The 26,764-nt window shown below is 37.5% G+C and overlaps 2 protein-coding genes across 4 annotated transcripts in view; both read right to left on the reverse strand.

Moving 5' to 3' along the window:
- The window catches only part of NME5 (NME/NM23 family member 5), a 31,467-nt gene extending 24,435 nt beyond the window's left edge, over nt 1–7,032 (reverse strand). For 2 of the 3 annotated variants that reach the window (XM_037801481.1, XM_037801479.1), the window contains exons 1-3: nt 6,928–7,032; nt 6,331–6,505; nt 118–323 (exon numbers count right to left, since the gene is read on the reverse strand). In XM_037801481.1, coding sequence (XP_037657409.1) covers nt 118–323; nt 6,331–6,459 — 335 coding nt within the window. In that variant the 5' untranslated portion in view covers nt 6,460–6,505; nt 6,928–7,032. Of the gene's footprint in view, nt 1–117; nt 324–6,330; nt 6,708–6,927 lie in introns of those variants that run through there. The other variant, XM_037801480.1, reaches the window with a different exon arrangement.
- Nucleotides 7,033–7,354: 322 nt separating this feature from the next.
- The window catches only part of LOC119507770 (bromodomain-containing protein 8-like), a 44,768-nt gene continuing 25,358 nt past the window's right edge, over nt 7,355–26,764 (reverse strand). Inside the window, exons 4-7 of the mRNA XM_037800922.1 lie at nt 12,470–12,559; nt 11,166–11,234; nt 8,219–8,396; nt 7,355–7,704 (exon numbers count right to left, since the gene is read on the reverse strand). Coding sequence (XP_037656850.1) covers nt 7,654–7,704; nt 8,219–8,396; nt 11,166–11,234; nt 12,470–12,559 — 388 coding nt within the window. The 3' untranslated portion in view covers nt 7,355–7,653. The remainder of the gene's footprint in view (nt 7,705–8,218; nt 8,397–11,165; nt 11,235–12,469; nt 12,560–26,764) is intronic.

Raw genomic sequence — 26,764 nt, forward strand, 5'->3', positions numbered from 1 at the left:
CTAAAAAAAGTGATTTAAGAAAATTTCCAAAGAAAGGAAATACTCATTACAATGAAATCAGATTTCATTTTCACAGGTAGATGTCCCTCCACACCCCTCCCCCACCAGGAAAATTACCTGTCTGGGTGTGTCTCCTTAGCTATTAAACTATTACTTGGTCCCAAAAGTTCTTTCCAGTAAGAGATGGCATTATATCTAGCTAATATCATGGCAGCAAGTGGTCCAGAACTCATATAAGCTGTTAAATTGGGGAAAAACATTTTTCCATATTGTTCCACATAAAAGTTACTACAGTGCTCAGGGCTGAGACGTAGTTTTCTTCTCTGTAAGAGAAACAAAAAATCAACAAAACTATTTAAAATGGCAATTCAATAATACCTCAACAAGTCATTAATAACTTGAAATAAGTACCAATTTGATTACAAATTTTAGCTTTATCTTTGTATTAGGAAGGGTGTGATAAGAAATTTAAATGAATGCTATAGGAACGATTAATAAGGGGAATTATTTAACCTACTTAAGAAAAACTATTCCAGTTCAGCAGCCTCCCTCAACATATGGTTTGCTAATGACAAATTCATTTATCTCCCTCATAAAGTAAATAACACTCCAATTATCAATACTCTGTTAAGGTATACTTTGTATGCATTGAAGTAACAAAATTAGATTTTAGATTTTTTCAAGTTTATATTTTCTCTATCTATTCGTGAAAATTTCCTGTTGTGAAATTTTCCTATACTATTCTGGGAGCTGGTCTCCTTATATAATGTAATAGTTCAGTTAAAAAGTTTTTCACTTGAACATGAAAGCTCTGTGTTCTTTTTTCTGGTTCTGTCACAAATATGTTGATTTACTGTGACTGTCAGAAAAATTAGCTGTTTTTTTTTCCCAATTTGAAAGAATATGAAACATTTATTTTGGACAAATGTTATTTTCTTCACAAATGAGACAATAAGAATCTCTATTTTTAATATTTTGGAAACTCAATCAATCATTCTTCCAATTTGAAAGTTATGCTTTCCCTAAAAGCAGCTGTTCAAGCACTTTGAAATAATCATCCATTACTGTTGCTTTCCAACTCCATTAAAAGTGGATCAGGAGGGGAAAGGCTCAAAACTTAACAGTGGGATTCAAAGTAGACATAAAGAGGAGTTTCTGGGTAGAGTAAGGATGGTGAGACACTAAATAAGTTGCTAGGAAAAGGCTAAACATCTTCATCTTTCTAAAATGGTTTAGATTTTCCTGAAAGCACAGTGTTCAATTTTACCAAGTAACCTAACTCTTGAAGCCCTTTCCAGAATGCTCAGGTTACCGAAACTTGGTAAAATTGCTTGGTTTGTAGTGGGGGGTCTAAACTGCCCAGAGCAGAAGCTTGAGAGCTTGGGAAGATGCTTACCTAGATGGCTCAGCACTGCTATGAACAGATTTGCTGGGCAGGCATAACATTCTCACCAAAGGACCAGTTACTATTTCATACTGTTTCAGTTTGCTAAAACTGCTGGAATGCAATATATCATAAACTGGTTGGCTTTTAACAATGGAGATTTATTAAGTTATAAATTAAAATTCCAAGGCCATGAAAATGCCCAAATTAAGGCATCAACAAGAGGGTACCTCACTGAAGAAAGGCTGCTGGATCTGGAGTTCCTCTGCCAGACAGCAGGGCGCATGGCTGATGTCTGCTGGTCCTTTACTAGGCTTTCTCTGGGAGTGTGAGTTCTCTCTTAGCACCTCTGGGGCATTTCTCTCTCTAAGCCCTCTCCAAAATGTCTCTGCCTTTTATCCTCTCATAAAGGATTCCAGAAATGGATTAAGACCAACCTTGAATGGCTGGGTCTCATCTCAATGGAAACAACCTAATCAAAAGTCCCACCTACAATAGGTCTGCACCAACAAGAATGGATTAAAAGAACATGACCTTTTCTGGGGTACATAACAGCTCCAAACTACCACACTCCACCCTCTGGATCCCAAAAAGAGATGTTCTTTCCATAAGCAAAATACATTTATTCCATCCCAATATCACAAAGGCCTTAAATCATTTCAGTAACAGTAAATATGTACAAAGTCTTATCAAAATCATTTACAGGCACAGTCTATCCTAAGGCAAAATTCTCCTCTGGCTGTGGACTTGTGAAACTTAGAACAAACTATCTGCTTCCAAAATACAAAGGAGGAACAGCCATAGAATAAATGTTCCCATTTCCACAGGGAGAAATTGGAAGGAAAACAGGGGCCAAAGGTCCCAAATGTTCTGAAAACCTGCAAGGCAAACTTCATTAGATTCTAAGGTCTGAAAGTCATCTATAGAATGACGTTTTATTCTCGGGACTTGAGAGAGTGGCAGTCCCACCCTTTCCAAGGGCTTATGCAGCAGCTCTGCTCTCTCCAATCATTGGGGTGAGGGTTCCAAAATTTCCAAGCACTGGGGAGACCACCTTGTTCTCTGTTCCACCCTTTTCAAGCATCAGGGTAGCACCCAGACTCTGCCATCTCTAGGGCACATTCTCAACCTCCTTAGAATAGTGGGGTGGTGGACAGGCTCTTCCCAATCCCTAGGGAATGTGTTGCACCCTCTCAGAGGCCTGGGGAAAAAGCACTCTTCCTGAACAATGGGGTGGCCAAGCTTGCTTCAACTGCCCAGATATCTGAGACCCCTGGTATGCTAACACTCTTCTTGAACAATGGGAAGGAAGACCCAACCCTCTGCAAACACTAGGGCAAACTCATCCTTTCCACATGCATGGGTGGGTGCACTCTCCTGGCCCGAGGTGCCTTAGCTCCAGACCTTGGCTTCCATGGTTCTGCCTCTGAAGTCATTTTCCCTTCAATTTGTCCCATTTCTGTCCCTTTTAGTCCAGATTGACAGTGGTTCAGTTTATACAGATCCTGCAACAAACTTGTCAGTTTAGCATGCAGCACACAGGGGTCCCAACAAGAGAACTTTCCACAGATCCTTTCTGGATAACTCCATCTCCAAGCCTAATTCACACTGAGATGGTTGACTGGTTAAATCCTCACATAGGGCTCTATTTTCTGGGGACTCACATCCGGAAACTCAGAAGTTTCCAAACCATCAATTTCTGGTTTCTTTGTACCCAAGAGTTCATTTCTTAGCTTATCCCTTTCTTCTCACATTTTACTATAAGCTGAAAGGAGATGCCAGGCCACACTTTCCACATTTAATTTGAAAATTTCTTCAGCTAAATATTCTGGCTTATCTCTTTCAAATTCTACCTTCCATCCAACACCAGGACTCAATTTTACCAAATTCTCTGCCACTTTAAAACAAGGATCACCTTTCTTCCAGTTGGCAATGACCCTTTCATCATTTCTAAGGCCTCATTGGAAGTACCTTTAGTGTCCACATTTCTACCAACAGTCTCTTTAAAGCAATCTAGGCCTTTTCTATCAAGATCCCACAATTTTTCCAGAATCTTCCCTGTATCCATTTATAAAGCCGTTCCAGCATTTTTGGTATTTGCATCTTGCAGCACCCCACTTCTCTGGTACTAAAATATGTTTCAGTTTGCTAAAACCGCTGGATGAACTATACTAGAAATGCGTTGGCTTTTAACAATAGGGATTTATAAGTTACAAGTTACAATTCTAAGGCTGTGAAAATGCCCAAATTAGGGCATCAACAGGAGGATACCTTCTCTGAAGAAAGGCTGCTGGATCCAGGGTTCCTCTGTCAGATAGCCAGGCACATGGCCAGCATCTGCTGGTCCTTTGCTCCTGGGTTCCTCTGTCAGATAGCAAGGCACATGGCCGCCATCTGCTGGTCCTTCACTCGGCTTTCTCTCTGAGCGTCTGTGGGTTCTCTCTTAGCACAGAGCGTTTCTCTAAGCTCTCTCCAAAATATCTCTGCCTTTTATCCTCTCATAAAGGATTCCAGTAATGGATGAAGACCCACATTGAATGGGCTGGGTCTCATCTCAATTGAAACAACCTTACCAAAAATCCCACCTACAATAGTTCTGCACCCACAAGAATGGATTAAAAGAACATGACCTTTTCTGGGGACATAACTCCAAACTACCACACATACCAAAATTCAAATGGCCAAAAAACAGAAGAAATTTGACGTTACAGCAACATCTGATTTAGTTCAATGCTTGATTCTTTAAAATTATTTAAAATATTATTAATAATTAATCAAAATTAACATTGGCCAGTATTTATGATCTTTATACATGTTGGTGGGTTTTTTCCTTGGTTGGTTTAAAAATAAAATCTCATTTGTGATACTGTAAACCTTTACCTGCATCAGGCCCATGCTATAAGCAGGGGAAGCTACCTTCTGCAGGTATCCTAGCTAATGCAGCATAATTTTTAAAATGAAGGGTTTGACTTTAAAATTGATAGTGTATCAATGATTCCATTGGTTACTGTAAAAATTAGATCAGGGAAATTTTTTTTGGAATTAGGTTGAATATTTTTTACAAAGAGAAGTGGTGATAAAATACCATCAGGAATGGAATCCTTAGTTTGTAACAAAGGAAACACTGCCACCAACTGAAAGGATATATCATTTTCCAGAAGGCTTTCCCTAGATGGGAGAAGAAAGCCTCAAGTTCAATGAACTCCCAACTACAATAAAGTCTATTTTAAAGCATCCAATACACCATGGTCTCCTTTGGTCTGAAATTTATTGCTGACGAGAGAAAGTACTAAATATGGGTGTTTATACTAATTTGTAATTTATAATTAACATAAACCACTTAATTATTAACAATTTGCCATTAATTCTCATTTTAAAATATGGACTTGTAAATTTTTTTGAATGAAAGGGATATCGTTATTTTATTCGTACGCCTAATTTGTTTTTCTCGATGATTTAAAAAATTACTGGGTATTATATTAATAGGGTTCAAAAAAATCAAAGCAACATAAAAAGGTATATACTGAAAAATCTCATTCCCATCCCTGTCCCAATCCATCTTGTTCTTCTTTGCCCTCAATAAGTAGTCATTTTTTAAAAGTTCGTTTATCTCCCAGTGTTTAATCTTGCAAATACTGGTAAACATACACATATATACTTTTCCCCCTTTCTTTCACAAAAGATTGCCACACACTGTTCTACAGCTTGCTTTTTCCCAAAGCAGGGCATAGAGAAGTTTCTCATTCTTCTTTTACAATTAGTAGCACAGTATTCAATTTAATGAATTCATCAGGGTTTATTAAACCAAGCTCCTACTACAGGGTTTTGTGCAATCTTTTGCTGGTAAGTAATCAATGTTGTAAAAAATAATTTGTATACATATGCCATTTCATGTTAATTCAGAAATTTCTATAGGAGGCATTCCCAGGAGTAAGACTGCTGAGCTCAAGGGTAAATGCATCTTAATACTGGTAGATAATTGCCAGGTTTCCTTCAACAGCGGCTATGCCATTTACTTTTAGATTTTTGCCAAGTGGTATCTCAGTGTAATTTGACTAAATACGCACATGACGCTGTATAAATGTAAGAGAATAAAAAACCAGAAATTTAAATAAGTATGGTAAAGAAATGGAAGATTAAAAATTTTCAATTTTATTTGATAAGCTTTAACAACACTTTTTATATTCATTCTCAAGCCTCTATAATGTCTACTAAATGCAGAACAAATATGAGGCTTAAAACATATATTTGCTTTTTATATATATTATTTTATATTTATTCCCAAGCCTCTAGAATTATGTTTACCAAATGCAGAACAAACACGAGGTTTAAAACATATATTGGCTTTATATATATATTCATTTTATATTCATTCCAAAGCCTCTTTAACTACAATGTTTACCAAATGCAGAACATATATGAGGCTTAAAACATTAAATGTTTGCAAAACTGAAAAAAGACCAACCCAGAAGTCCATCAATAGAGGATAAATAAACAAACTATTACTTATCCATACCCGGGAATATTACACAGAAGTTAGGAAGACTATAATAGATTCAGATGTATAATATGGAATGCTACCAGAGGGACTTTGTAAAGGGGGTCAAGGGAGGGAAACTGTTCTATCTTATGGTGGGAAAAAATGTTTGCAAATACACAGAAAACTCCTGGAACAACAGAAAGTACTAACAGGGGTTGACTATGGAGATGAGGACTTAGAGTGGGATAAGACAGGTGAAGGAAAAGGTAATTTTACTTCTCATTTTATATCTTTTCGAGGTATGATCGTTTTTTAAAATAACTATCACATATTACTTTTATCCTCAGAATAAACCTAAATTTAATGCTACACACTAAGAATCTAAACAGAGTAACACATCCACATACACATTTTTTTAAAAAGGAGCAAAAAGAGAAAAAAGCATGATCATTGGCCCAGAAGTTACCTGAATAATGGTGAATCCAGATCTGAGAATGATATCTTGTATCTCCTCCTCTTTGTCAACAACATCTGGTTTGATAATGGCCAGAGTTTTTTCTACATATATCTGAGGTGGGAGCATTGATATCTCCATCCTGGCTCTTCCGAGTACAATTTAAGAGTTTCTTGACTGGAATCAACTGCAATGACATGCAGTTTAATGTAATTGTGGTTAATAATAGCAATAATAGATGCTTTATTAATTCATAAAATTAGAAACTGTCATATATTTTTCTATAAGCAGTGTCCCTCTGATCACGATTTCTAGTCTGTATCCAGGTCATGCTTTGGGTTTTTCATAAGCATTTTCACCTAGGTTGGGAAGACAGAGGGGCTGCCCCTAGGCCTTGGGGGTGGGGAGTGGGGGGGTGGGTAGGCTGGCAACATTACACCAGTGGCAGGTGAGCAGCCTGGGCGGGCTGGCTTGGAGAAACAACCACACCCCTTAGGGACGACTGCACATAAAGGACCAAGCCGGGTTTGAGAGCAGGATCCTCGGGTCGTCTGGGACTCTCCCGGCTCCTCCCGTAGATTCCGAATCCGCCCCAATCCCAGCACTCACCTCAGTACCTTCCCCGTCTCTGACCACAGCTTGTTGCTAGGAGACCTGAAGCCTCAGCTCAGGGATGGTGGCCGCAGAGGGCCAATCCCAGCAGAGCGCTTTGTAACAGTTCCTTTTAACCAAAAAAGGGAGCTGGCTACAAATGTTTTTATTCCCCGAGAATCTTAGAGCACTAGGACTTTGTGGTTTTGTTTTTGTTTTACATTTTCCTCATAATTTATCTTATTTCATCCTCTTACCCATTAGAGGAATGCTTCATTCTCACTTTACAAATGAGAAGACAAATCAAAGACCCTCCCCCCATCTCTTCTAGACATCATATCTAAAAACACCCACATCAAATACCATCCTCATTTCATCAGATCATGCTGTCTCCTCTATCCCTAACTTTTGTAATCATTAAAAAGGCAGTCTGTGGTTTGTGAAATAACATTTATTTATAGCTCAGTAATAAGAGGTTTAATCAAGTCACCTCTAAATTAAACCTGTGGAACAAAAATGTGTGCAACATTTGTGGCATAAAACCCATCTCAGCTTCCCCCTTTTCTCCTTGGTGGTAAGCTGGGGAATTACTCTTTTAGAAAAGACAACAGAAAAGTAGTAAACAAGTACTGTAATCTTCTCTGGGTCAGAATCTCAAGGAGAGGTCCAAACTCCAGAAAAGTCAGGGTAGCAGCTCCAGGTTAACAAAACAGGTTTTCCATCATCCACTGGGTTGGGTGGTTCTCAATCCAGACTGTTTAAGTCTCTTCTTTTGTCTAACCAAATACTCAGCACCTACAGAGTCAAGACACAGATATCAAGTTTTGAATCTCAAAAGCTACAGAAGTTTGATTGCAATACTATTTCTTCTTCTGCACATAAATTTGATTACACTTTTTTTCCTTAAAGTGTGATGATTCCCAGATCAGGAACCATCAAATATTTATTTCTGGTTACTATATTTTATCTCCGAAAGACATGACAATGGAAGGTACACTAATATTAGCAGGTGTAGCAAACCAAAAATGGTTAGTGACTCCAGAAACTGCTTTGCATGTTTAGCCCTCTGACTTGAGGCTCTGGAAGCAGAAATTCTCTTGTCTAGTCCCAGCTCTCTTGAGAGCTCTTCACTGCTGCCTGCCTTTCTAGACTATTTCACTTCACTCTCTACTGAGGCTCAGAGTTATCCAACACTAAAGATAAACTCTGGGAACACAAGGTCACCTCAATATCACCCTTATTCTAAAAGATTTTCTGAAATCAGATTTCAGATAAACACTTCTTTCTTACAGCTCTCTACAAAAAGTACCTGAATCTGCTCCAAGACTTCTCGCTGCATCTCCACAGCCATGTGGTACACATGATGGTCAGAGTCATTGTACATCATAGCATTTTGGAACATTAGCATCAGGTCCCGCTGGAACTGGGCCATGGTGCGAATCCGTCCTTTAGATAGATTCCTCTTCAGGCTAGTTAAGTCCATGGGTCTGAAGGTAACCAAAGAAACCAAGGGAAATCAAACCTTCATGTAGAACACGTGGTAACTTAACATGCTCTCTTGGAGAAAAACCACTTCTTAGTGAAAATAACAACTCCCATCAGATAATAAAATAGCAACAGCAGCTAACATCTGATTGCTTACAATAGGCCAAGCACTATACTAGGCACTTTACATACTAACTTACTTCTCTCAAAACCTATAAAGTATTATTATTATCCCCTCTTGACAGATGATGAAATTGAGATCTAAGGAGATTAAGTACTTGCCCAAAGTCATTCAGCTAGATTCTAATTCAAAGGCAGCCTGGCTGGTCTAAGGCTCAGTCACTATATTCTACTATTGTAGTAGGAGTGCGGGTCCCAGGTAAAAAGTTGTAAAGATCTCCAAAGATCAGTTAGTTCTCCTTTCCTGGAGGTAAAAAGTGTGAGGATCAAGTGAATAATGAGATAAATCAAATTATTATTTAATGAGAAAGAGAGTGGGTATGTAAGAGTAGGAACAGCAGTACAGAGAACTAGGGGGTAAGAATCTGGGAGTTACAAATGGACACTCTCCTGTTTGGAAAAAAATTTTTTCCATGTTAAAGGAGATTAAAATATGCATTACTGAAAACAAGGGGGTCACTATGAATGAGATACACCTGATCGGAGATACAGATAAACATTTGTAAAGGAAGGGGTCCGAAAAAAAAAAAGAAAGAAAGAAAGAAAAAAAAGAATGTGGGATTTAGTTCTAGTTCTGCTATAAACTGTTGGTTGATCATAGGCAAGTCATGACAACCTCTGAACTTTAGTTTCCTTATCTATAAAATGAAGGAGTTTGCCTGCAAAGGTCCCTTTCTGATCTTCTAACATTCTATTAACACACTGGTTATGACAGTTATTTTAAATGAACTATGCTATAAAAATCCAAAATACTGTACTCAGTTGATCCATTTTGGATTATCATTTTTGCATTTAGCATACTGCAATGTTAAATGCCTAATCACAGCTTTCCTTTCCAATGTTTTACTCCAAAAGCACACTGTCAAAAATTATTAAACATAAACCTTGAAAACATTATGCTAAGTGAAATAAGCCAGACACAAATGGATAAACATTGTATGATCCCACTATATGAAATATCTAGAATAGGCAAATTCATAGAGACAAAAAGTAAATTAGAGGTTTCAGGGTTGGGGGGTAGGGATGAATGGTGAGTTATTGCTTAATGGGAACAGAGTTTTTGTTTGGGGTGATAAAAAAGTTTTGAAAACAGTGGTGATGGTTGTACAACATGGTAAATGTGATGAATAATATTGAATCACATACTTAAAAATGGTTAAAAACGGCAATTTTATGTCAAATATACATACACATTTAATTCAGTTTTATTGAGATATATTCACATACTATGTAATCATCCATGGTGTACAATCAATAGTTCACAGTACCATCATATAGTTGTGCATTCATCACCACAATCTATTTCTGAACATTTTCCTTATACCAGAAAGAATCAGAATAAGAATAAAAAGAAAAGTAAAAAAGAAAACCCAAATCATCCCCCCATCCCACCCTATTTTTCATTTAGTTTTTGTCTCATTTTTCTGCTCATCCATCCACACACTGGATAAAGGGAGTGTGATCCACAAGGTTTTCACAATCACACTGTCACCCCTTGTAATCTACCTTGTTATACAATTGTCTTCAAGACTCAAGGCTACTGGGTTGGAGTTTAGTAGTTACAGGTATTTATTTCTAGCTATTCCAATACATCAAAACCTAAAAAATATTATCTATATAGTGCGTAAGAATGTCCACCAGAGTGACCTCTCAACTCCATTTGAAATCTCTCAGCCACTGAAGCTTTATTTCATTTCATTTTGCATCCCCCTTTTGGTCAAGAAGATGTTCTCAATCCCACAATGCTGGGTCCAGATTCATCCCTGGGAGTCATATCCTGCATTGCCAGGGAGATTTACACCCCTGGGAGTCAGGTCCCACTTAGCGGGGAGGGCAGTGAGATCACCTGCCAAGGTGGCTTAGTTAGAGAGAGAGGGCCACATCTGAGCAACAAACAGACACTCAGGGGGAGATTCTTAGGCACAATTATAAGCAAGTTTAGCCTCTCCTTTGCAGTAACAAGCTTCACAGGGGCAAGCCCCAAGACAGAGGGCTCAGGATGTAAAGCCGTCAGTCCCTAGTGTTTGTGAGAACATCAGCAACGATCCAGGTGAGGAAGTCCAATACCTCCACATCCTCCCCCAGCTCCTCAGGGGGGCCCCGAATACATATTTTTATTCTCCACCCAAATTACCTTGGGATGTGTTGCTATTTCACTCTAACCTATACAGACCTACCATATCTCATTTCCTATTCCAAGTTCCATGTAATTGTGGTGTTTGAACCGACTGTAGAAGTTATATTGTTTTATCACAATAAAGTTTTTTCCTAAAAATTTTGAACCCATCAAACAAAACAAAATCAAACAAAAAAACTATCAAATGCTAATGTGAGGTTGTATAACAAATGGATCATATTACTAAAACTCAACACTGGAAAAAAAAATCTATATTATCCTTTTGCTCCTTGCATTCCTTCTCAAAAGAAAAGACTGAGCTCACCATACTTTACAAACTTCTTTGGCTGTAAAATCTAGTGTGTGTTTGTAAGTAATGTAAGGGAAGTAAATAAATAATCTAATACATGAGAAATAAAGACTAGAAAGTCGGATATAAAAGCAACCAACCTTTCTTGACCCCCTTTCCACTGACCTTTTCACCACATCCTTGTACCCAGGAGCCTGCCTATCTGACACAGGCTTCAGAAATGGACTGCTGAACCTGGTAAAGACAAACCCAGAAAGATGAGGAAACTCTGGAAAGTCACTCTAGATGAGAAGAGTGGCTGCAAACTACAAGACAAAATTCTTAAAATATAGTTTTTACTCCTTGTTAGATTTTCCTTAGAGAAATGCAGACTACGAGCTCCTGTGTGGTTTTGAATCTATTATGTCCTTCACAAAAGCCATGTTGTTAAATGCAATCTTATGGGGGCAGACTTATTAGTCTTTTGATTAGGGTGGGACCTTTTGATTAGGTTGTTTCCATGGAGATATGACACACAGAACTGTAGGTGAGACCTCTGATTAGATCATTTCCATGGAGATGTGATCCCACCCATCCAGTGATTAGTTCACTGGAGTTCTTTAAGAGCACTGATAGTCCACAGAGACTCAGATGCTTGGAGACACTGGGAGATGCTAAGCTAAGAGACAAGGCCCAGAGTTTGTCCTGGAGAAGCTGAGAGAAGACTCCCAGATGCTTAAGAGAGAAATGCCCCAGGAGAACCAAGCAGAGAGCTGACAGAAGCCAAGAGAGACAGAAGTTCAGAGACATTTTGGAGAAAGCCATTTTGAAACCAGAACCCAGGAGCAAAGGACCAGCAGACACCAGTCACATGCTTTCCCAACTGACAGAGATGTTCCAGATGCCATCAGCCTTTCTTCAGTGAAGGTATCCTCTTGTTGATGCCTTAATAGGGACACTTCTATGGCCTTTGAACTGTAAATTTGTAATCTAATAAATCCCCTTTATAAAAGCCAATTCATTTCTGGTATTTTACATAATGGCAGCTCTAGCAAACTAAAACAGCTCCATTAAGAAAAAAATCTATGAGATCCTCCTGGCTAAACAGAAACAGTTTTTTTAAAAAAATTAAAATATTCAACTACTATTCTAATATACTGATTTAGGGCTCAGAAATTTGTTCAAGGCTCCTGAGGCCCTGTCTCTGTGGAAAATAGACAATCCACTGTATTGGAAAAAGGCATACACTGTAAATAATAAATTTTATTTTGTAATAGGAAACTATTTCTAGAGGCAATTCAAAGGACATAGCAATAATTTTTGTACACAGTGAAAGCTTCTGTGAGTACCTATAGCTAAAACAGGCTTAGATACAGGATCTTTTAACTGTGACTCATGTGAGGTGATAAATCATCTCCTTCTGTTTAATCCCTATTATATATCACTGCTTCACTTCTGCATTCAATCTGACCACCACTTTGGATACCTACCTGTGACTGGCAATCATCTTCCAGACTGGCAGGAGAGTCTTCTTAAATAGCAAATGATCCTGAACAGGGTCACCATGGCTAAGGTCAGACCTATGGGACAGAAAAGAGAAAGTAATTTCACAAATGGTATCCTGCTTAAGCCAGATGGGTAATGAGGTTTTCTCAAGACATAGGAGTAAGAAAGATCCCTTAGAGAGCAATTAATGAAAGGGGAATGATAACCCAAATTAGAACAGATAAGCTATCATGGGTAAATTTAACATTCTGGGAATGCCCAGGAATGACTATGGTTTGCTAATTTCTGGTGGGTACGGTAGGAAAAAGTTCACAGAAATGTTGCTATATTAGGCTGTTTTCTTGGGGTAGAGTAGGAACATGTTGGAAGTAGTTATTTTAGGTTAGTTCTCTTTTTCTTACTCCCTTGTTATGGTATGTTTGAAATGTTTTTTTATTGTATGTTTTTTTAGAAATTTTTTTTTATATAATTAAAAAAAAAAAAAAAGATATGCAGAGCCCCCTTGAGGAGCTGGTGGAGAATGCAGGGGTACTGGGTTTCCCTACCTCGGTAGTTGTTGATGAACTCACAGACTATAGGGGACTGGTGGTTTGATGGGCTGAGCCCTCTACCACAGGACTTGCCCTTGGCAAGACTCAAATGTGGCCCTCTCTCTCTAACTAAGCCAACTTGGCAGGTGAAATCACTGCCCTGCCCCCTGCATGGGATCTGATACCCAGGGGAGTAAATCTCTCTGGCAACTTGGAATATGACTCCCTGGGAGGAATCTAGACCCAGCATCGTGGGATGGAGAACATCTTCTTGACCATAAGGGGGATGTGAAAGGAAATGAAATAAGCTTCAGTGGCAGAGAGATTCCAAAAGAAGCTGAGGTCACTCTGGTGGGCACTGTTACGTGCAATATAGACGACCCTTTTTAGGTTCTAATGAATTGGAATAGCTAGCAGTAAATACCTGAAACTATCCCACTACAACCCAGAACCCATGAATCTTGAAGACGATTGTATAAAAATGTAGCTTATGAGGGGTGACAATGTGATTGGGAAAGCCATATGGACCACACTCCCCTTTGTCCAGTGTATGGATGGATGAGTAGAAAAATAGGGGCAAAAAAAAAACAACAAAAAAAATCCAAAACAAACAAACAAAAAACATGCCCAGTATTCTTTTTTACTTAAATTGTTCTTTTTTATTCTCATTAGTTTTGTGTGTGGTAATGAAAATGTTCAAAAATTAATTTTGGTGATGAATGTACAACTCTATAATGGTACTGTGAACAACTGAACGTACACTTTGTATGACTGCATGGTATGTGAATGTATCTCAATAAAAATGAATTTAAAAAAAAAAGATCCTTGCTCCTACATAACATCTGAAGAAATAGTATACCATAGGAATAAAAATATTTTTAGTGTTTCCCTAAGGGATCCCAAACTCTATAAATATTCTCTTACTTATCCTATTACCCAGTGAAGTGATTATCTTATATTGTGTACTACAATCTAAAACTGCCTATGTATTTAATTTTTTTTATTTTAGTAACATACATACAACCTAAAATTTCCCTCTTTAACCATATTCCAATACATAATTCAGTGGTGTTAAATTACATTCACAATACTCTACTACCATCACCATCATCCATTACCACAATGTTTCCATCACTCAAAACAGAAATTATATACCAATTAAGCTTTTTTCCTTAAGCAGTTTTTTTTTACATACCATACAATCTGTCCAACATGTACAATCAATGGCTCTCAATGCTTTTATCACCACAATCAATTTTAGAATAGTTTCATTGCTACAAAAAGAAAAGCCCCATACACCTATACTTGCCTCTTATTGACGCTTAGGATTACAACTGATGGAAAAACATTATATTATAATACATGTTAACTATAGTCCCATAGTTCTCATTAGGTGTATTTTTCCCCATATACCACCCTATTATTAACAACTTGCCAACTGACAAATTTGTTCCAGTTCCACATTCTTATATTTGAACTATTAAACACTTTCATTGTCCACAACAGGGTTCACCATGTTTCATTCTCTAGCCTTCCCTCTAGCGACATATACGATCCTAAACTTCCCCTTCCAACCACAATCACAATCCATGATTCAGCGCTGTTAATTACACCCACAATAATGTGCTACCATCACTTCTATCCATTTCCAAATATTTTCAATTTTATTAAAAATTCTGCACAAATTAAGCATCAGCTCCCCATTCTCTACCCTCATTCTATCTTCTAGACATTAACTCCATGAGTTTGTTCATTATATTTAGTTCATATTAGTGAAATCATACAATATTTGTCCATTTGTATCTGGCTTATTCCACTGAACATAATGTCCTCAAGGTTAATCCATGTTGTTGCATGCATCAGGCCTTCATTTCTTTTTACAGCTGAATAATTTTCCATTGTATGTATATACCACTTTTTGTTTATCCATTCCTCAGTAGAAGGACTCTTGGATTATTTCCATCTTTTGGCAATTGTGAATAATGCCGCTATCAGTGTGCCAATGTCTGTTCACATCCCAGTTTTCAGTTCATCTGAGTTTATACCTAGTAGCAGGATTGCCAGATCATATGGCAGTTCTATACTTAGCTTCCTGAGGAACCACTACACTTTTCCACATCAGCTGCCCATTTTTAAATTGGGCTATTTGTCCCTTCATTATTGAGTTGTAGGATTTCTTTATATATTCTGGGTAATAAACCCTTATCAGATATGTGGTTTCTACATACTTTCTCCCATCGAGTAGGCTGCCTTTTCTCTTTTTTGACCAAGTTCTTTGAAGCCCGAAAGTATTCAGTTTTATGGAGGTCTCATTTATTTTTTTCTTTCATTGCCTGTGCTTTGGGTATAAGGTCTAACAAACCACCACATACCACAAGATCTTGAAGATGCTTGCCTACATCTTCCTCTAGGAGTTTTATGGTTCTGGCTGTTATGTTTAGGTTTTTGATCCATTTTGAGTTAATTTTTGTAAATGGTGTAACACTGGGGTCCTCCATTCTTTCAGATATGGATATCCAGTTGTCCCAGCATCATTTCCTAAAGAGACTGTTCTGTCCCAGTGGAGTGGACTTGGCAGTCTTGTCAAAAAACAATTGACCATAAATGTGTGGGTCGATTGCTAAACTTTAAATTCATTCAATTGATTTTCAAATAAATTTTATATTTGGCTTGTCCATTTCTTCAAAGTAGACCACTGGAATTTTGACTGAAATTACACTGATTCTGTAAATCAATTTGGATAGAATTGACATCTTAATGATATTTAGTCTTCCAATCTATGAACATGGAATGTCCTTCCATTTATTTAGGTCTTCTTTGATTTCTTTTAGCAAAGTTTTTTTAGTTTTATGGATATAGATCCTTTACATTGTTGGTTAAATTTATTCCCAGACATTTGATTGTCTTAAATGGAATGTAAATGGAATTATTTTTCTTGATTTCCTCCTGAAATTGCTCATAACTGGTGTACAGAAACACTATTGATATTTTTATCATATTTTTATTGTAGAACATATACATAAAAGTGATAACTTTTCAAGTGCAATTTTTTTATCTTCATTTTATTGAGATATATTCACATATCACGCAGTCATACAAAACAAATCGTACATTCGATTGTTCACAGTACCATTACATAGTTGTACATTCATCACCTAAATCAATCCCTGACACCTTCATTAGCACACACACAAAAATAACAAGAATAATAATTGAAGTGAAAAAGAGCAATTGAAGTAAAAAAGAACACTGGGTACCTTTGTCTGTTTGTTTGTTTCCTTCCCCTATTTTTCTACTCATCCATCCATAAACTAGACAAAGTGGAGTGTGGTCCTTATGGCTTTCTCAATCCCATTGTCACCCCTCATAAGCTACATTTTTATACAACTGTCTTCGAGATTCATGGGTTCTGGGTTGTAGTTTGATAGTTTCAGGTATCCACCACCAGCTACCCCAATTCTTTAGAACCTAAAAAGGGTTGTCTAAAGTGTGCGTAAGAGTGCCCACCAGAGTGACCTCTCAGCTCCTTCTGGAATCTCTCTGCCACTGAAGCTTATTTCATTTCCTTCACATCCCCCTTTTGGTCAAGAAGATGTTCTCTGTCCCACGATGCCAGGTCTACGTTCCTCCCCGGGAGTCATATTCCATGTTGCCAGGGAGATTCACTCCCCTGGGTGTCTGATCCCACGTAGGGGGGAGGGCAGTGATTTCACTTCGAGTGCAATTTAACAAGTAGTGAGAGCAAATTTCAAAGAATGTTATGAGCTATAGTTCCACAGTTTCCATTATTTCCTTATCGTAAAATATAACATACATACAAAAAGGTGGTGACTTTCAAATTACAATTTAACAAGTAGCTATAGAGCAAATTTCGAAGAATGCTATGGGTTACAGTTCCACCATTCCAGTTCTTTCCTTCTAGCTATTCTAGTATCCTAGCAACTAAGAAAAAGAAAATTATATAGACAGTCAGTATTCATAATTCTTTGTTAAATTCCATCTTGTCTGTTGCTACTCCTTCCTCTAGTTTAATCACTTTCCCGATCTTCAGGGATGTCTAGGGAGTGACCACCATAACTTGTTCATGCTGAAAAGGGGTGTCAACATTATGGGAAAAACGGACACATCTGGTTGATGTTTTTGAAGAGGCTACTGCCTCTGGGTTTGGGGACTCAGCTGGCATAGAAGTTCTCTGGAGGATTTAAGTTTCTGAAGAATAAACTTAATGAGTGAAACTTTTATAGAGTCTCAGATAGTGATCCAGGTATTCTTTGGGGTTTTCAGAACTACTATTGACTTGGGCTTATCATACTTTGGCTGTTTGGCAAATCTAAATGAAGCTTGCATAGGAGTAACCTCCATAACAGCCTCTCAACTCTATTTGAATTCTCTTTGTCACGAAACCTTATTTTGTTGCCTTTCTTTTCCCCCTTTTGATCAAAAAGGCATTTTCAACCCCTCGATGCCAAGATCAGGTTCATTCCCAGAATCCGTGTCCCATGTCACCAGGGAGACTCATTCACCTGGGCAGTCCTGTTCCACGTCGAGGGGAGGGTGATCAATTTATTTGCAGAGTTGGGCTTAGAGGAAGTCCACATTTGAGCAACAAAAGAGTTTCTGTGGAGAGGACTCCTAGAAATAATTATAGGTGGGCTTAGCCTCACCTTTACAACCATAAGTTTCATAAGAGCAAGCCTCGAGATTGAGGGCTTGACTTATGAAATAGGGGGTTCCTAAGTTCACACAGCATATGTTATGTCCATGATAATCCATCCATATCTCATATTATTATCACTTTGTTGTACAGTTCTCTTCACTCTCCATTTTAAACAATTCTCATGACCCAAAACACCCCATAGCTCTTTTTTAGCCTTAATTATTTGTCCCTAGTTATTTGTGTGATACCAGTAAGGTATTCCTATTAATTATAGTCCCTAGAATGCAATAGGTAGATTTTTCCCATAAACCATTCTGTGGTCAACTTTCTGTAACAGTAAAGTATATCATGCAAACACCTATTTATATTTGTAATGCTAATCTGTGCGATATACGCCTTTAAACAGCCCCTTTCAATCCTATTTGCCTTCAATACAGCTCTGATATTTATAATCCCATTAACAAATAATCATCACCCCTATCCATTCCCATTCCTTTGAATTCACCCTCATTAATATCTGAACATATTAGATTATCATTCCCCCTTCACTAGCCTCTGTCTATCACTAGGTCCCCAATATTCTATTTATAAGACAATGATTTTACATTGTTCAGGAAGTTCATAGTAGTGGTAACATACAATTTCTCTCCTTATGTGTCTGACTTATTTTACTCAGAATTATATCTTCAAGGTTCATCCATGTTGCCATGTTTCAGGACCTTGATCCTTCCTGCTGCTGCATATTACTCCATTGTATATATATACCACGTTTTGTTTATTCACTCATCTGTTGAAGGACACTTGAATTGTTTACATCTCTTGGCAACTGTGAACAATGCCACTATGTCTGTTCGTGTCACTGCTTTCATATCTTCTGGGTATATACCGAGAAGTGGAATTGCTGGATCATAGGGTAATTTGATACCTAGTTTTCTGAAAAAACACCAAACTGTCTTCCACAGCGACTGTACCATTATACATTCCCACTAGCAATGAATAAGAGTTCCAATTTCTCCACATCCTCTCCAGCATTTATTGTTGCCTGTTTGTTTAATGGCAGCTATTCTTACTGGGGTGAGATGGTATCTCATTGTGGTTTTGATTTGCATTTTCCTAATAGCTAGCGAAGATGAACATCTTTTCATGTTTTTTAAAAAATTGTTTATCAAAAAATTGAAACAAACACACAAACAAAAAAACCACATTTCCAATAAAACAAAGCAAAGGATTAAGAAAAACAAATAACCTAAAATAACTACTTTGCTTCTAACATGTTTTTTCATGTTTCTTAGCCATTTGTATTTCCTCTTTGGAAAAATGCCGTTTCATATCTTTCACCCATTTTATAACTGCGCTGTTTGAACTACTGTAATTGAGTTGTAGGATTTCTTTATATATGCAGGATATCAGTCTCTTATCAGATACATGGTTTCCAAATATTTTCTCCCATTGAGTTGTCTACCTGTTCACCTTTTTGACAAAGTCTTTTGGGGCACAGAAGCTTTTGATTTTGAGGAGTTTCCATTTATCTATTTTTTCTTTTGTTGCTTGTGCTTTGTGTGTAAGGTCTAAGAAGTGACCTCTTAAGACTAGGTCTTGAAGATGAGAAACACTACTGATTTTTGCACACTGATATTGTATCCCATCATTTTGTTAAACTTATTAACTCTAGTAGCTTTCTTGTAGATTTTTCAGAACTTTCTAAATATAGGACCATATCATCTGCAAACAGTGAAACTTACTTCTTCCTTTCCAATTTTGATGTTTTTTATTTCTTTTTCTTGCCCAATTGCTCTGGCTAGAACTTCCAGGGCAATCTTACATAACAGTGGTGACAGTGGGCATCACCAGGAAGCTTTAAGTCTTTCATCATTGATTACAATGCCAGCTGTGGGATCCCCATATACACCTTTTACCATGTTGAGGAAGTTTCCTTCTGTTTCCATCTTTCAAAATGTTTTTAACAAGAAAGGATGCTGGACTTTATCAAATGCCTTTCCTGTGTCAATCAACAGAATCATGGGGTTTTCCCCTTCAATTTATTAATAGGGTTTATTACATTAATTGATTTTCTTGTGTTAAACTACTCTTGCATACCTGGAATCAAAATCACTTGTTCATGGTGTATAGTTCCTTTAATGTGCAGTAGGCTTTGATATGCAAGTATTTTGTTGAGGACTTTTACACCTATGTTCATTAGGGAGACTGGTCTCTAATGTTCCTTTCTTGTAATATTTTTATCTGGCTTTGCTATTAGGGTGATGTTGGCCCCTTAGGTATGAATGAGTTAAGTAGTGTTCCCTCATTTTCAAGTTTCTGGAAGAGTCTGAACAGGATTGGTATTAATTCTTCTTGGAATGGTTGGTAGAATTCACCTGTGAAACTATCTGGTGGTCCTCAGCTTTTCTTTGTTGGTAGAATTTTTTTTTTAATTTTTTTACTGAGATTGTTCATATACCATACAACTATCCAAAGATCCAATGTGTACAATCAATTGCCCATGGTACCAACATACAGCTGTGCATACATCACAATTGTTTTTTTTTCAATTTTTAGAATATTTTCATTACTCCAGGAAAGAAATAAAGACAAAAAAAGGAAACTCCAATCATCCCATACCCCTAACCAACCCCCCTCCACTACTGGTTCCTAGCTTTGGTGTAGTACATTTGTTACTGTTGATGACAGAATGTTAAAATACTACTGACTGTAGTATATAGTTTGCAGTAGGTATATATTTTTTCCTACATGCCTCTCTATTATTAACTTCTAGTTACAGTGTCATACATTTGTTCTAGTTCATGAGAGGGAATTCTAATATTTGTACAGTTAATCATGAACATTGTCCACCACAAGATTCACTGTTTTATACATTCCCATCTTTTAACATCCATCTTTTCTTCTGGTGACATACGTGACTCTGAGCTTACCCTTTTTACCACCGTCACACACCATTCAACACTGTCAGTTATTCTCACAATGTGCTACCATCTCTCTGTCCATTTCCAAACATTTAAGTTCACCCTAGTTGAACATTCTGCTCATAATAAGCAACCGCTCCCCATTTTTTAGCCTCGTTCTATATCCTGGTAACTTATTATTTCATGTCTTGAGTTTACATATTATAATTAGTTCATATCAGTGAGACCCTGCAATATTTCTCCTTATGTGACTGTCTTATTTCACTCAATATAGTGCCCTCAAGGTTTCTTCATCAATCCATTTTTTTTTAAGACAGTTTTGTTCACACACCATATATTCCATCCTAAGTAAACAATTGTTGGTTCCCCGTATAGTCACTGTTTATGTATTCAGCACCATTGCCACTATCTATATAAGGACATCTCCATTTCTTCCACAAAGGAGGAAGAGTCAAAGAAGGCAGAGAGACAAAAGATAAAGGAAAAAGAGGGGAAAAAAACAGCTAGAAAGCAAAAGGATAGCATTAAACTAAAGTAAAATAAAGAATCAGACAATATCACCAATGCCAGGAGTCCCATACCCTTTCCCCATGTCCCCCCTATATGTATTTAGCTTTGGTATACTGCCTTTGTTACATTAAAGGAAGCATAATACAATGTGTGTGTTAATTATAGTCTCTAGTTTGCATTGATTGTATTTCCCCCACCAATCCCACCCTATTTTTAACACCTTGCAATGTTGACATTCATTTGTTCTACCTCATGTAAAAACATTTGTACCTTTTATTATTATCATGGAGCACCCTAGGCTTCCCTGAGTTACACAGTCCCAGTCTTTATCTTTCCTCTTTCCTTCTGGTGTCCCACATGGTCCTAACATTCCTCTTTCAACCATGCTCAGTCATCTTTGTTCAGTGTAGTTACACTGCCGTGCTATTATTATCTCCCAAAATTGTTTTCCAAACCTCTCACTCCTGTCTTTTCCTTTCTGTCTGCAGTGCTTCCTTTAGTGCTTCCTGTACAGCAGGTATCTTGTTCACAAACTCTCTCATTGTCTATTTGTCAGAGAATATTTTAAGCTCTCCCTCATATTTGAAGGACAGTTTTGCCAGATATAGGATTCTTGGTTGGTGGTTTTTCTCTTTCAGTATCTTAAATATATCACACCACTTTCTTCTTATCTCCATGGTTTCTATTGAGAGATCTGCACATAATCTTATCAAGCTTCCTTTGTATGTGACGGGTCACCTTTCTCTTGCTGCTTTCAGGATTCTCTCTTTATCTCTGACATTTGATAATCTGCTTATTAAGTGCCTTGGTGTAGGCCTATTCAGATCTATTCTGTTTAGGGTACGGTGCACTTCTTGGATCCATAATTTTATGTCTTTCATAAAAGATAGGAAATTTTCGTTGATTATTTCCTCTATTACTGCTTCTGCCCCCTGTCCCTTCTCTTCTCCTTCTGGGACACCAATGACACATACATTCCTGCACTTCATTTTGTCCTTAAGTTCCCAGAGACATTGCTCATATTTTTCCATTCTTTTCTCTGTTTTTTTGTGTGTAGGCATTCAGGTACCTTGTTCTCCAGCTCCTGAGTGTTTTCTTCTGCCTGCTGAGATCTGCTGTTGTAAGTCTCCATTGTGTCTTTCATCTCTTGTGTTGTGCCTTTCATTTCCATAGATTCTGCCAGTTGGTTTTTCGAATTTTTTATTTCTACCTTATGTATGCCCAGTATTTTCATTATACGCTTCATCTCTTTTACCGTATCTTCCCTAAACTTTTTGAATTGATTTAGTATTAGTTGTTTAAATTCCTGTATCTCAGTTGAAGTGTAAGTTTGTTCCTTTGACTGGGCCATAACTTCATTTTTCTTAGTATAGGTTGTAGTTTTCTGTTGTCTAGGAATCTGATTTCCTTGATTACCTCAATCAGGTTTTCCCAGACCAGAACGGGCTCAGGTCTCAGAAAGACGCAAAAGTATCATGTCTTCCTGAGGGTGTGTCTTAGAAGACTGGTACACCCTGTGAGGCCTCAAGTCACTGTGCTTTTCTGCTCAGCAGGTGGCGCCTGTCTGCCTGTAGCTCCAGACTCATGTAAGGAGGTTTTGCCCATGGCTGTTTTCCCCCAGGCTCTAGGGTCTGGTTCTGAATGGAAGGAAGGTAGTAGAGTGTGGCACCACCTTCTTCCTCTTAGGGAAAATACACCCCCTAAGGAGAGGTCATTTACATTTGAATAGTCTCTGCCTGTGCTATCTCCAACCTTGTCTGGGTCAGAGCGCTGGGAACTGAAAATAGCTGAGGCTTTCTCCACTGAACCGAAAAAGGGGCAGAAAGCCCCCTTCAGGGCCAGTCTGTGGCCACCCTCCAGCTCTCCAGGTCAGTCATCACCAAAAGCCTCTGTCTGTTGGGGATTCGTATCTTGTATTGAGTAGTCCACATTTGTTAATTAAACCTCCAGCTGGAGCTCAGCTGAGCTATATTTGCTTGCTCAGAGAGTGCTGTTCTCTAGCACTGGTAGGCTTTGCAGTTCGGGCCACGGAGGGAGGGGGATCACGGCTTGGATCTGCAGTTTTTACTTACAGATTTTATGCTGCGATCTCAGGCATTCCTCCCAGTTCAGGTTGGTGTATGATGAGTGGACAGTCACATTTGCACCCCCCTCCCCCCCTGCGCAGTTATTCCAGATTATTTACTAGTTGTTCCTGGTTGTTTATTAGTTGTTCAAGTGGGACAAACTAGCTTCCACTCCTCTCTACGCCACCATCATCTTCCGTCTCTGTTGGTAGAACTTTGATGACTAATTCAATCTCTTTTCCTGTGATTGGTTGTTGAGGTCTTCTATTTCTTCTAGAGTCAAGGTAGGTTATTCAGGTGTTTCTAGGAAATTGTCCATTTCATCTTAGCTGTCTAATTTTTTGACATAGAGTTGTTCATAGTGTCCTCTTATGATCTTTTATTATTTCTGTTGGGTCAATGGTAATGTCCCCATTCTCACCTGATTTTATTAATTTGTTTCTTCTCTCTTTTTTTCTTTGTCAGTCTAGCTAAGGATTTTATTGATCTTTTCAAAGAACAAACTTTTGGTTTTGTTGCTTCTCGCTACTGTTTTTTGTTCTCTATTTCATTTATTTCTGCTCTAGCCTTTGTTATTTCTTTCCTTCTGTTTGCTATGCAATTAGTTTGATATTCATTTTCTAGTTCCTCCAGGTGTGCAGTTGGAACTTTGATTTTAGTTCATTCTTCCTTTTTAATTTAGGCATTTGGGGCTATAAATTTCCATGTCAGCACTGCCTTTTGCACCCCATAAATTTTTATATGTTGTGTTCTCATTTTCATTCATCCCACGATATGTACTGATTTCCCTCACAATTTCTTCTCTGACCCACTGATTAAGAGTGTGTTGTTTAATAACCCCCATATATTTGTGAATTTTCCAGTTCTCCACCTGTTACTGATTTCTGGCTTATTACCATTATAAGCAATGAAAATGCTTTGTATGACTTCAATCTTTTTAAACTTACTGAGACCTGTTTCATAACCCAGTATATGGTCTATCATTGAGAATGATCCATGAGCACTTGAGAAGAATGTATATCCTGCTGTTTTGGGGTGTAATGTTTGGTATATGTCTCTTAGATCTAGTTCAGGTGTCATATTATTTAAGTTTTGCTTCCTTATCGATTCTCTGTCTAGAGATTCTATCTATGGTTGAGAGTGGTGTACTGAAGTCTCCAACTTTATTTTAGAGGTCTATTACTCCCTTCAGTTTTATCAGTGTTTGCCTCAATGTATTTTGGGGCACCCTAGTTAGGTATACAATTATTACAATTGTTATTTCTTCTTGGTAGCTTGCTCCTTTTATTAATATATAATGTCCTTCTTTGTCTCATAACATTTTTGCATTTAAAGTCTATTTTGTCTAATATTAGTATAGCTACCTCAGCTCTTTTTTAGTTACTGTTTGTGTGGAGTATCTTTTTCCAGCCTTTCACTTTCACCCTATTTGTATTCTCAGGTTTAAGGTGAGTCTTTTGTAGACAGATCATATAGATGGATCACATTTTTTTAATCCATTTTGCCAATCTGTGTCTTCTTACTGGGGAGTTTAATACATTAACATCCAATGTTATTACTGAAAGGCAGTTCTTACTTCAGCCATTTTATCCTTTGGCTTTTTTTTTATTTATCAAAAAATTAAAAAACAATCAAAAAACATTTCAAACAAAACCAAAACAAAGGAAAAAGAAAAAATAAATAACCTTAAATAACTACATTGCTTCCAACATGTTCCTATCATACTCCAAGCAAATTACAAAACCATAACCGAACAAAGGAATAAGAAAAATAAATAACCTAAAATAACTACATTTCAGTGAACTTGTTCCTACCATACCCCCCAGAAATTAACAAACCACAGTCGTTCCTGAGCATTCTCAAAACATTAAAAGTTTATCCTCCATAACTTACCTGTTCTTATTAGATTATCACTCCCCCTTCACTATTTGCTGTCTATCGCTAGGTCCCCTATATTCTACAATATAAACCACTTTACATTTTTCACATTAGTGGTAACACACAATATCTCTCTTTATACGCCTGGCTTATTTCACTCAGCATTATGTCTTCAAGGTTTATCCATGTTGTCATGTTTCATGACCTTGTTTCTTCTTACTGCCGCATAGTATTCCATTGTGTGTATATACTAAATTTTGTTTATCCACTAGTCTATTGAAGGACTTCTGGACTGTTTCCATCTCTTGGCAATTGTGAATAATGCTGCTATGAATATCAGTGTTCAAATACCTGTTCATGTCACTGCTTTCAGATCTTCCGGGTATATACCAAGAAGTGAAATTGCTGGATCGAAGGGTAGCTCTACACCTAGTTTTCTAAGCAACTGCCAGACTATTTTCCAGAGTGGCTATACCATTATACAGTCCCACCAACAATGAATAATAATTCCAATTTCTCCACATCCTCTCCAGCATTTGTACTTGCCTTTTTGCTTAATGGCAGCCAATCTAATTGGCGTGAGATGATATCTCATCGTGGTCTTAATTTGCATCTCCCTAATAGCTAGTGAAGGTGAGCATTTTTTCATGTGTTTTTTTTGGCCATTTGTATTTCTTCTTCAGAAAAATGTATTTTCATATCTTTTGCCCATTTTATAATTGGGATGTTTGTACTACTGTCATTGAGTTGTAGGATTTCTTTATATATATGTAAGCTATTAGTCTTTTGTCAGCTACATGGCTTCCAAATATTTTTTCCCATTGAGTTGGCTGCCTCTTCGCCTTTTTGACAAATTCCTTTTAAGTTTGAGGAGTTTCCGTTTATCTATTTTTTTCTTTTGTTGCTTGTGCTTTGGGAGCAAGGTCTAAGAAGTGACTGCCTAATACAAGGTCTTGAAGATGTTTACCTACCTTATCTTCTAGGAGTCCTTTGGCTTTTATATGTCATAACTTCCTTTTGTCTCTCTTTATCCTTTTAGTTATTCTTACTGGTAATCTTCATTTCTTTACTCTCCTCCAAGCCTCTCTCCTGTCTTGTCTTTTCATCCTGAAGGAATCCCTTTAGTATTTCTTGAAGGGCAGATCTCTTCTTAATGAACTCTCTCCGCTTCTGTTTATCTGTGAGTATTTTAAACTTTTCCTTGTTTTTGAAGGACAGTTTTGCCAGATAAAGAATTCTCAGCTGGCAGTTTTGCTCTTTCGATGTCTTAAATATATCATACCACTGCCTTCTCTCCTCCATGGTTTCTGATGAGAATTCAGAACTTAGTCTTATTGAGCATTGCTTGCATGTGATGGCTCGCTTTTCTCTTCTTTCAGAATTATCTCTTTATCTTTGACTACCGACAGTCTAATTAGTATGTGTCTTGGAGTAGGTCTACTGGGATTTTTCCATTTGGTGTACACTGCACTTCTTGGATATGTGTATTTCTACCTTTCATAAGATTGGGAAATTTTTATCCATTATTTCCTCAAATATTCTTTCAGCCCCTTTTCCCTTCTCTTCTTGAGACACCCAGGATGCATATATTAGTGCACTTTTGCTGTCATTCCATTCCCTGAGACTCTGCTCAATTTTTCCCATTCTTTTCTCCATCTGTTCTTTTATCTGTTTGATTTCAGATTTCCTGTCTTCTACATTGCTGATTTCTTCTTCT

This window comes from Choloepus didactylus, chromosome 13 (assembly GCF_015220235.1).
Source record: "Choloepus didactylus isolate mChoDid1 chromosome 13, mChoDid1.pri, whole genome shotgun sequence".
Classification (NCBI taxonomy): domain Eukaryota; kingdom Metazoa; phylum Chordata; class Mammalia; order Pilosa; family Megalonychidae; genus Choloepus; species Choloepus didactylus.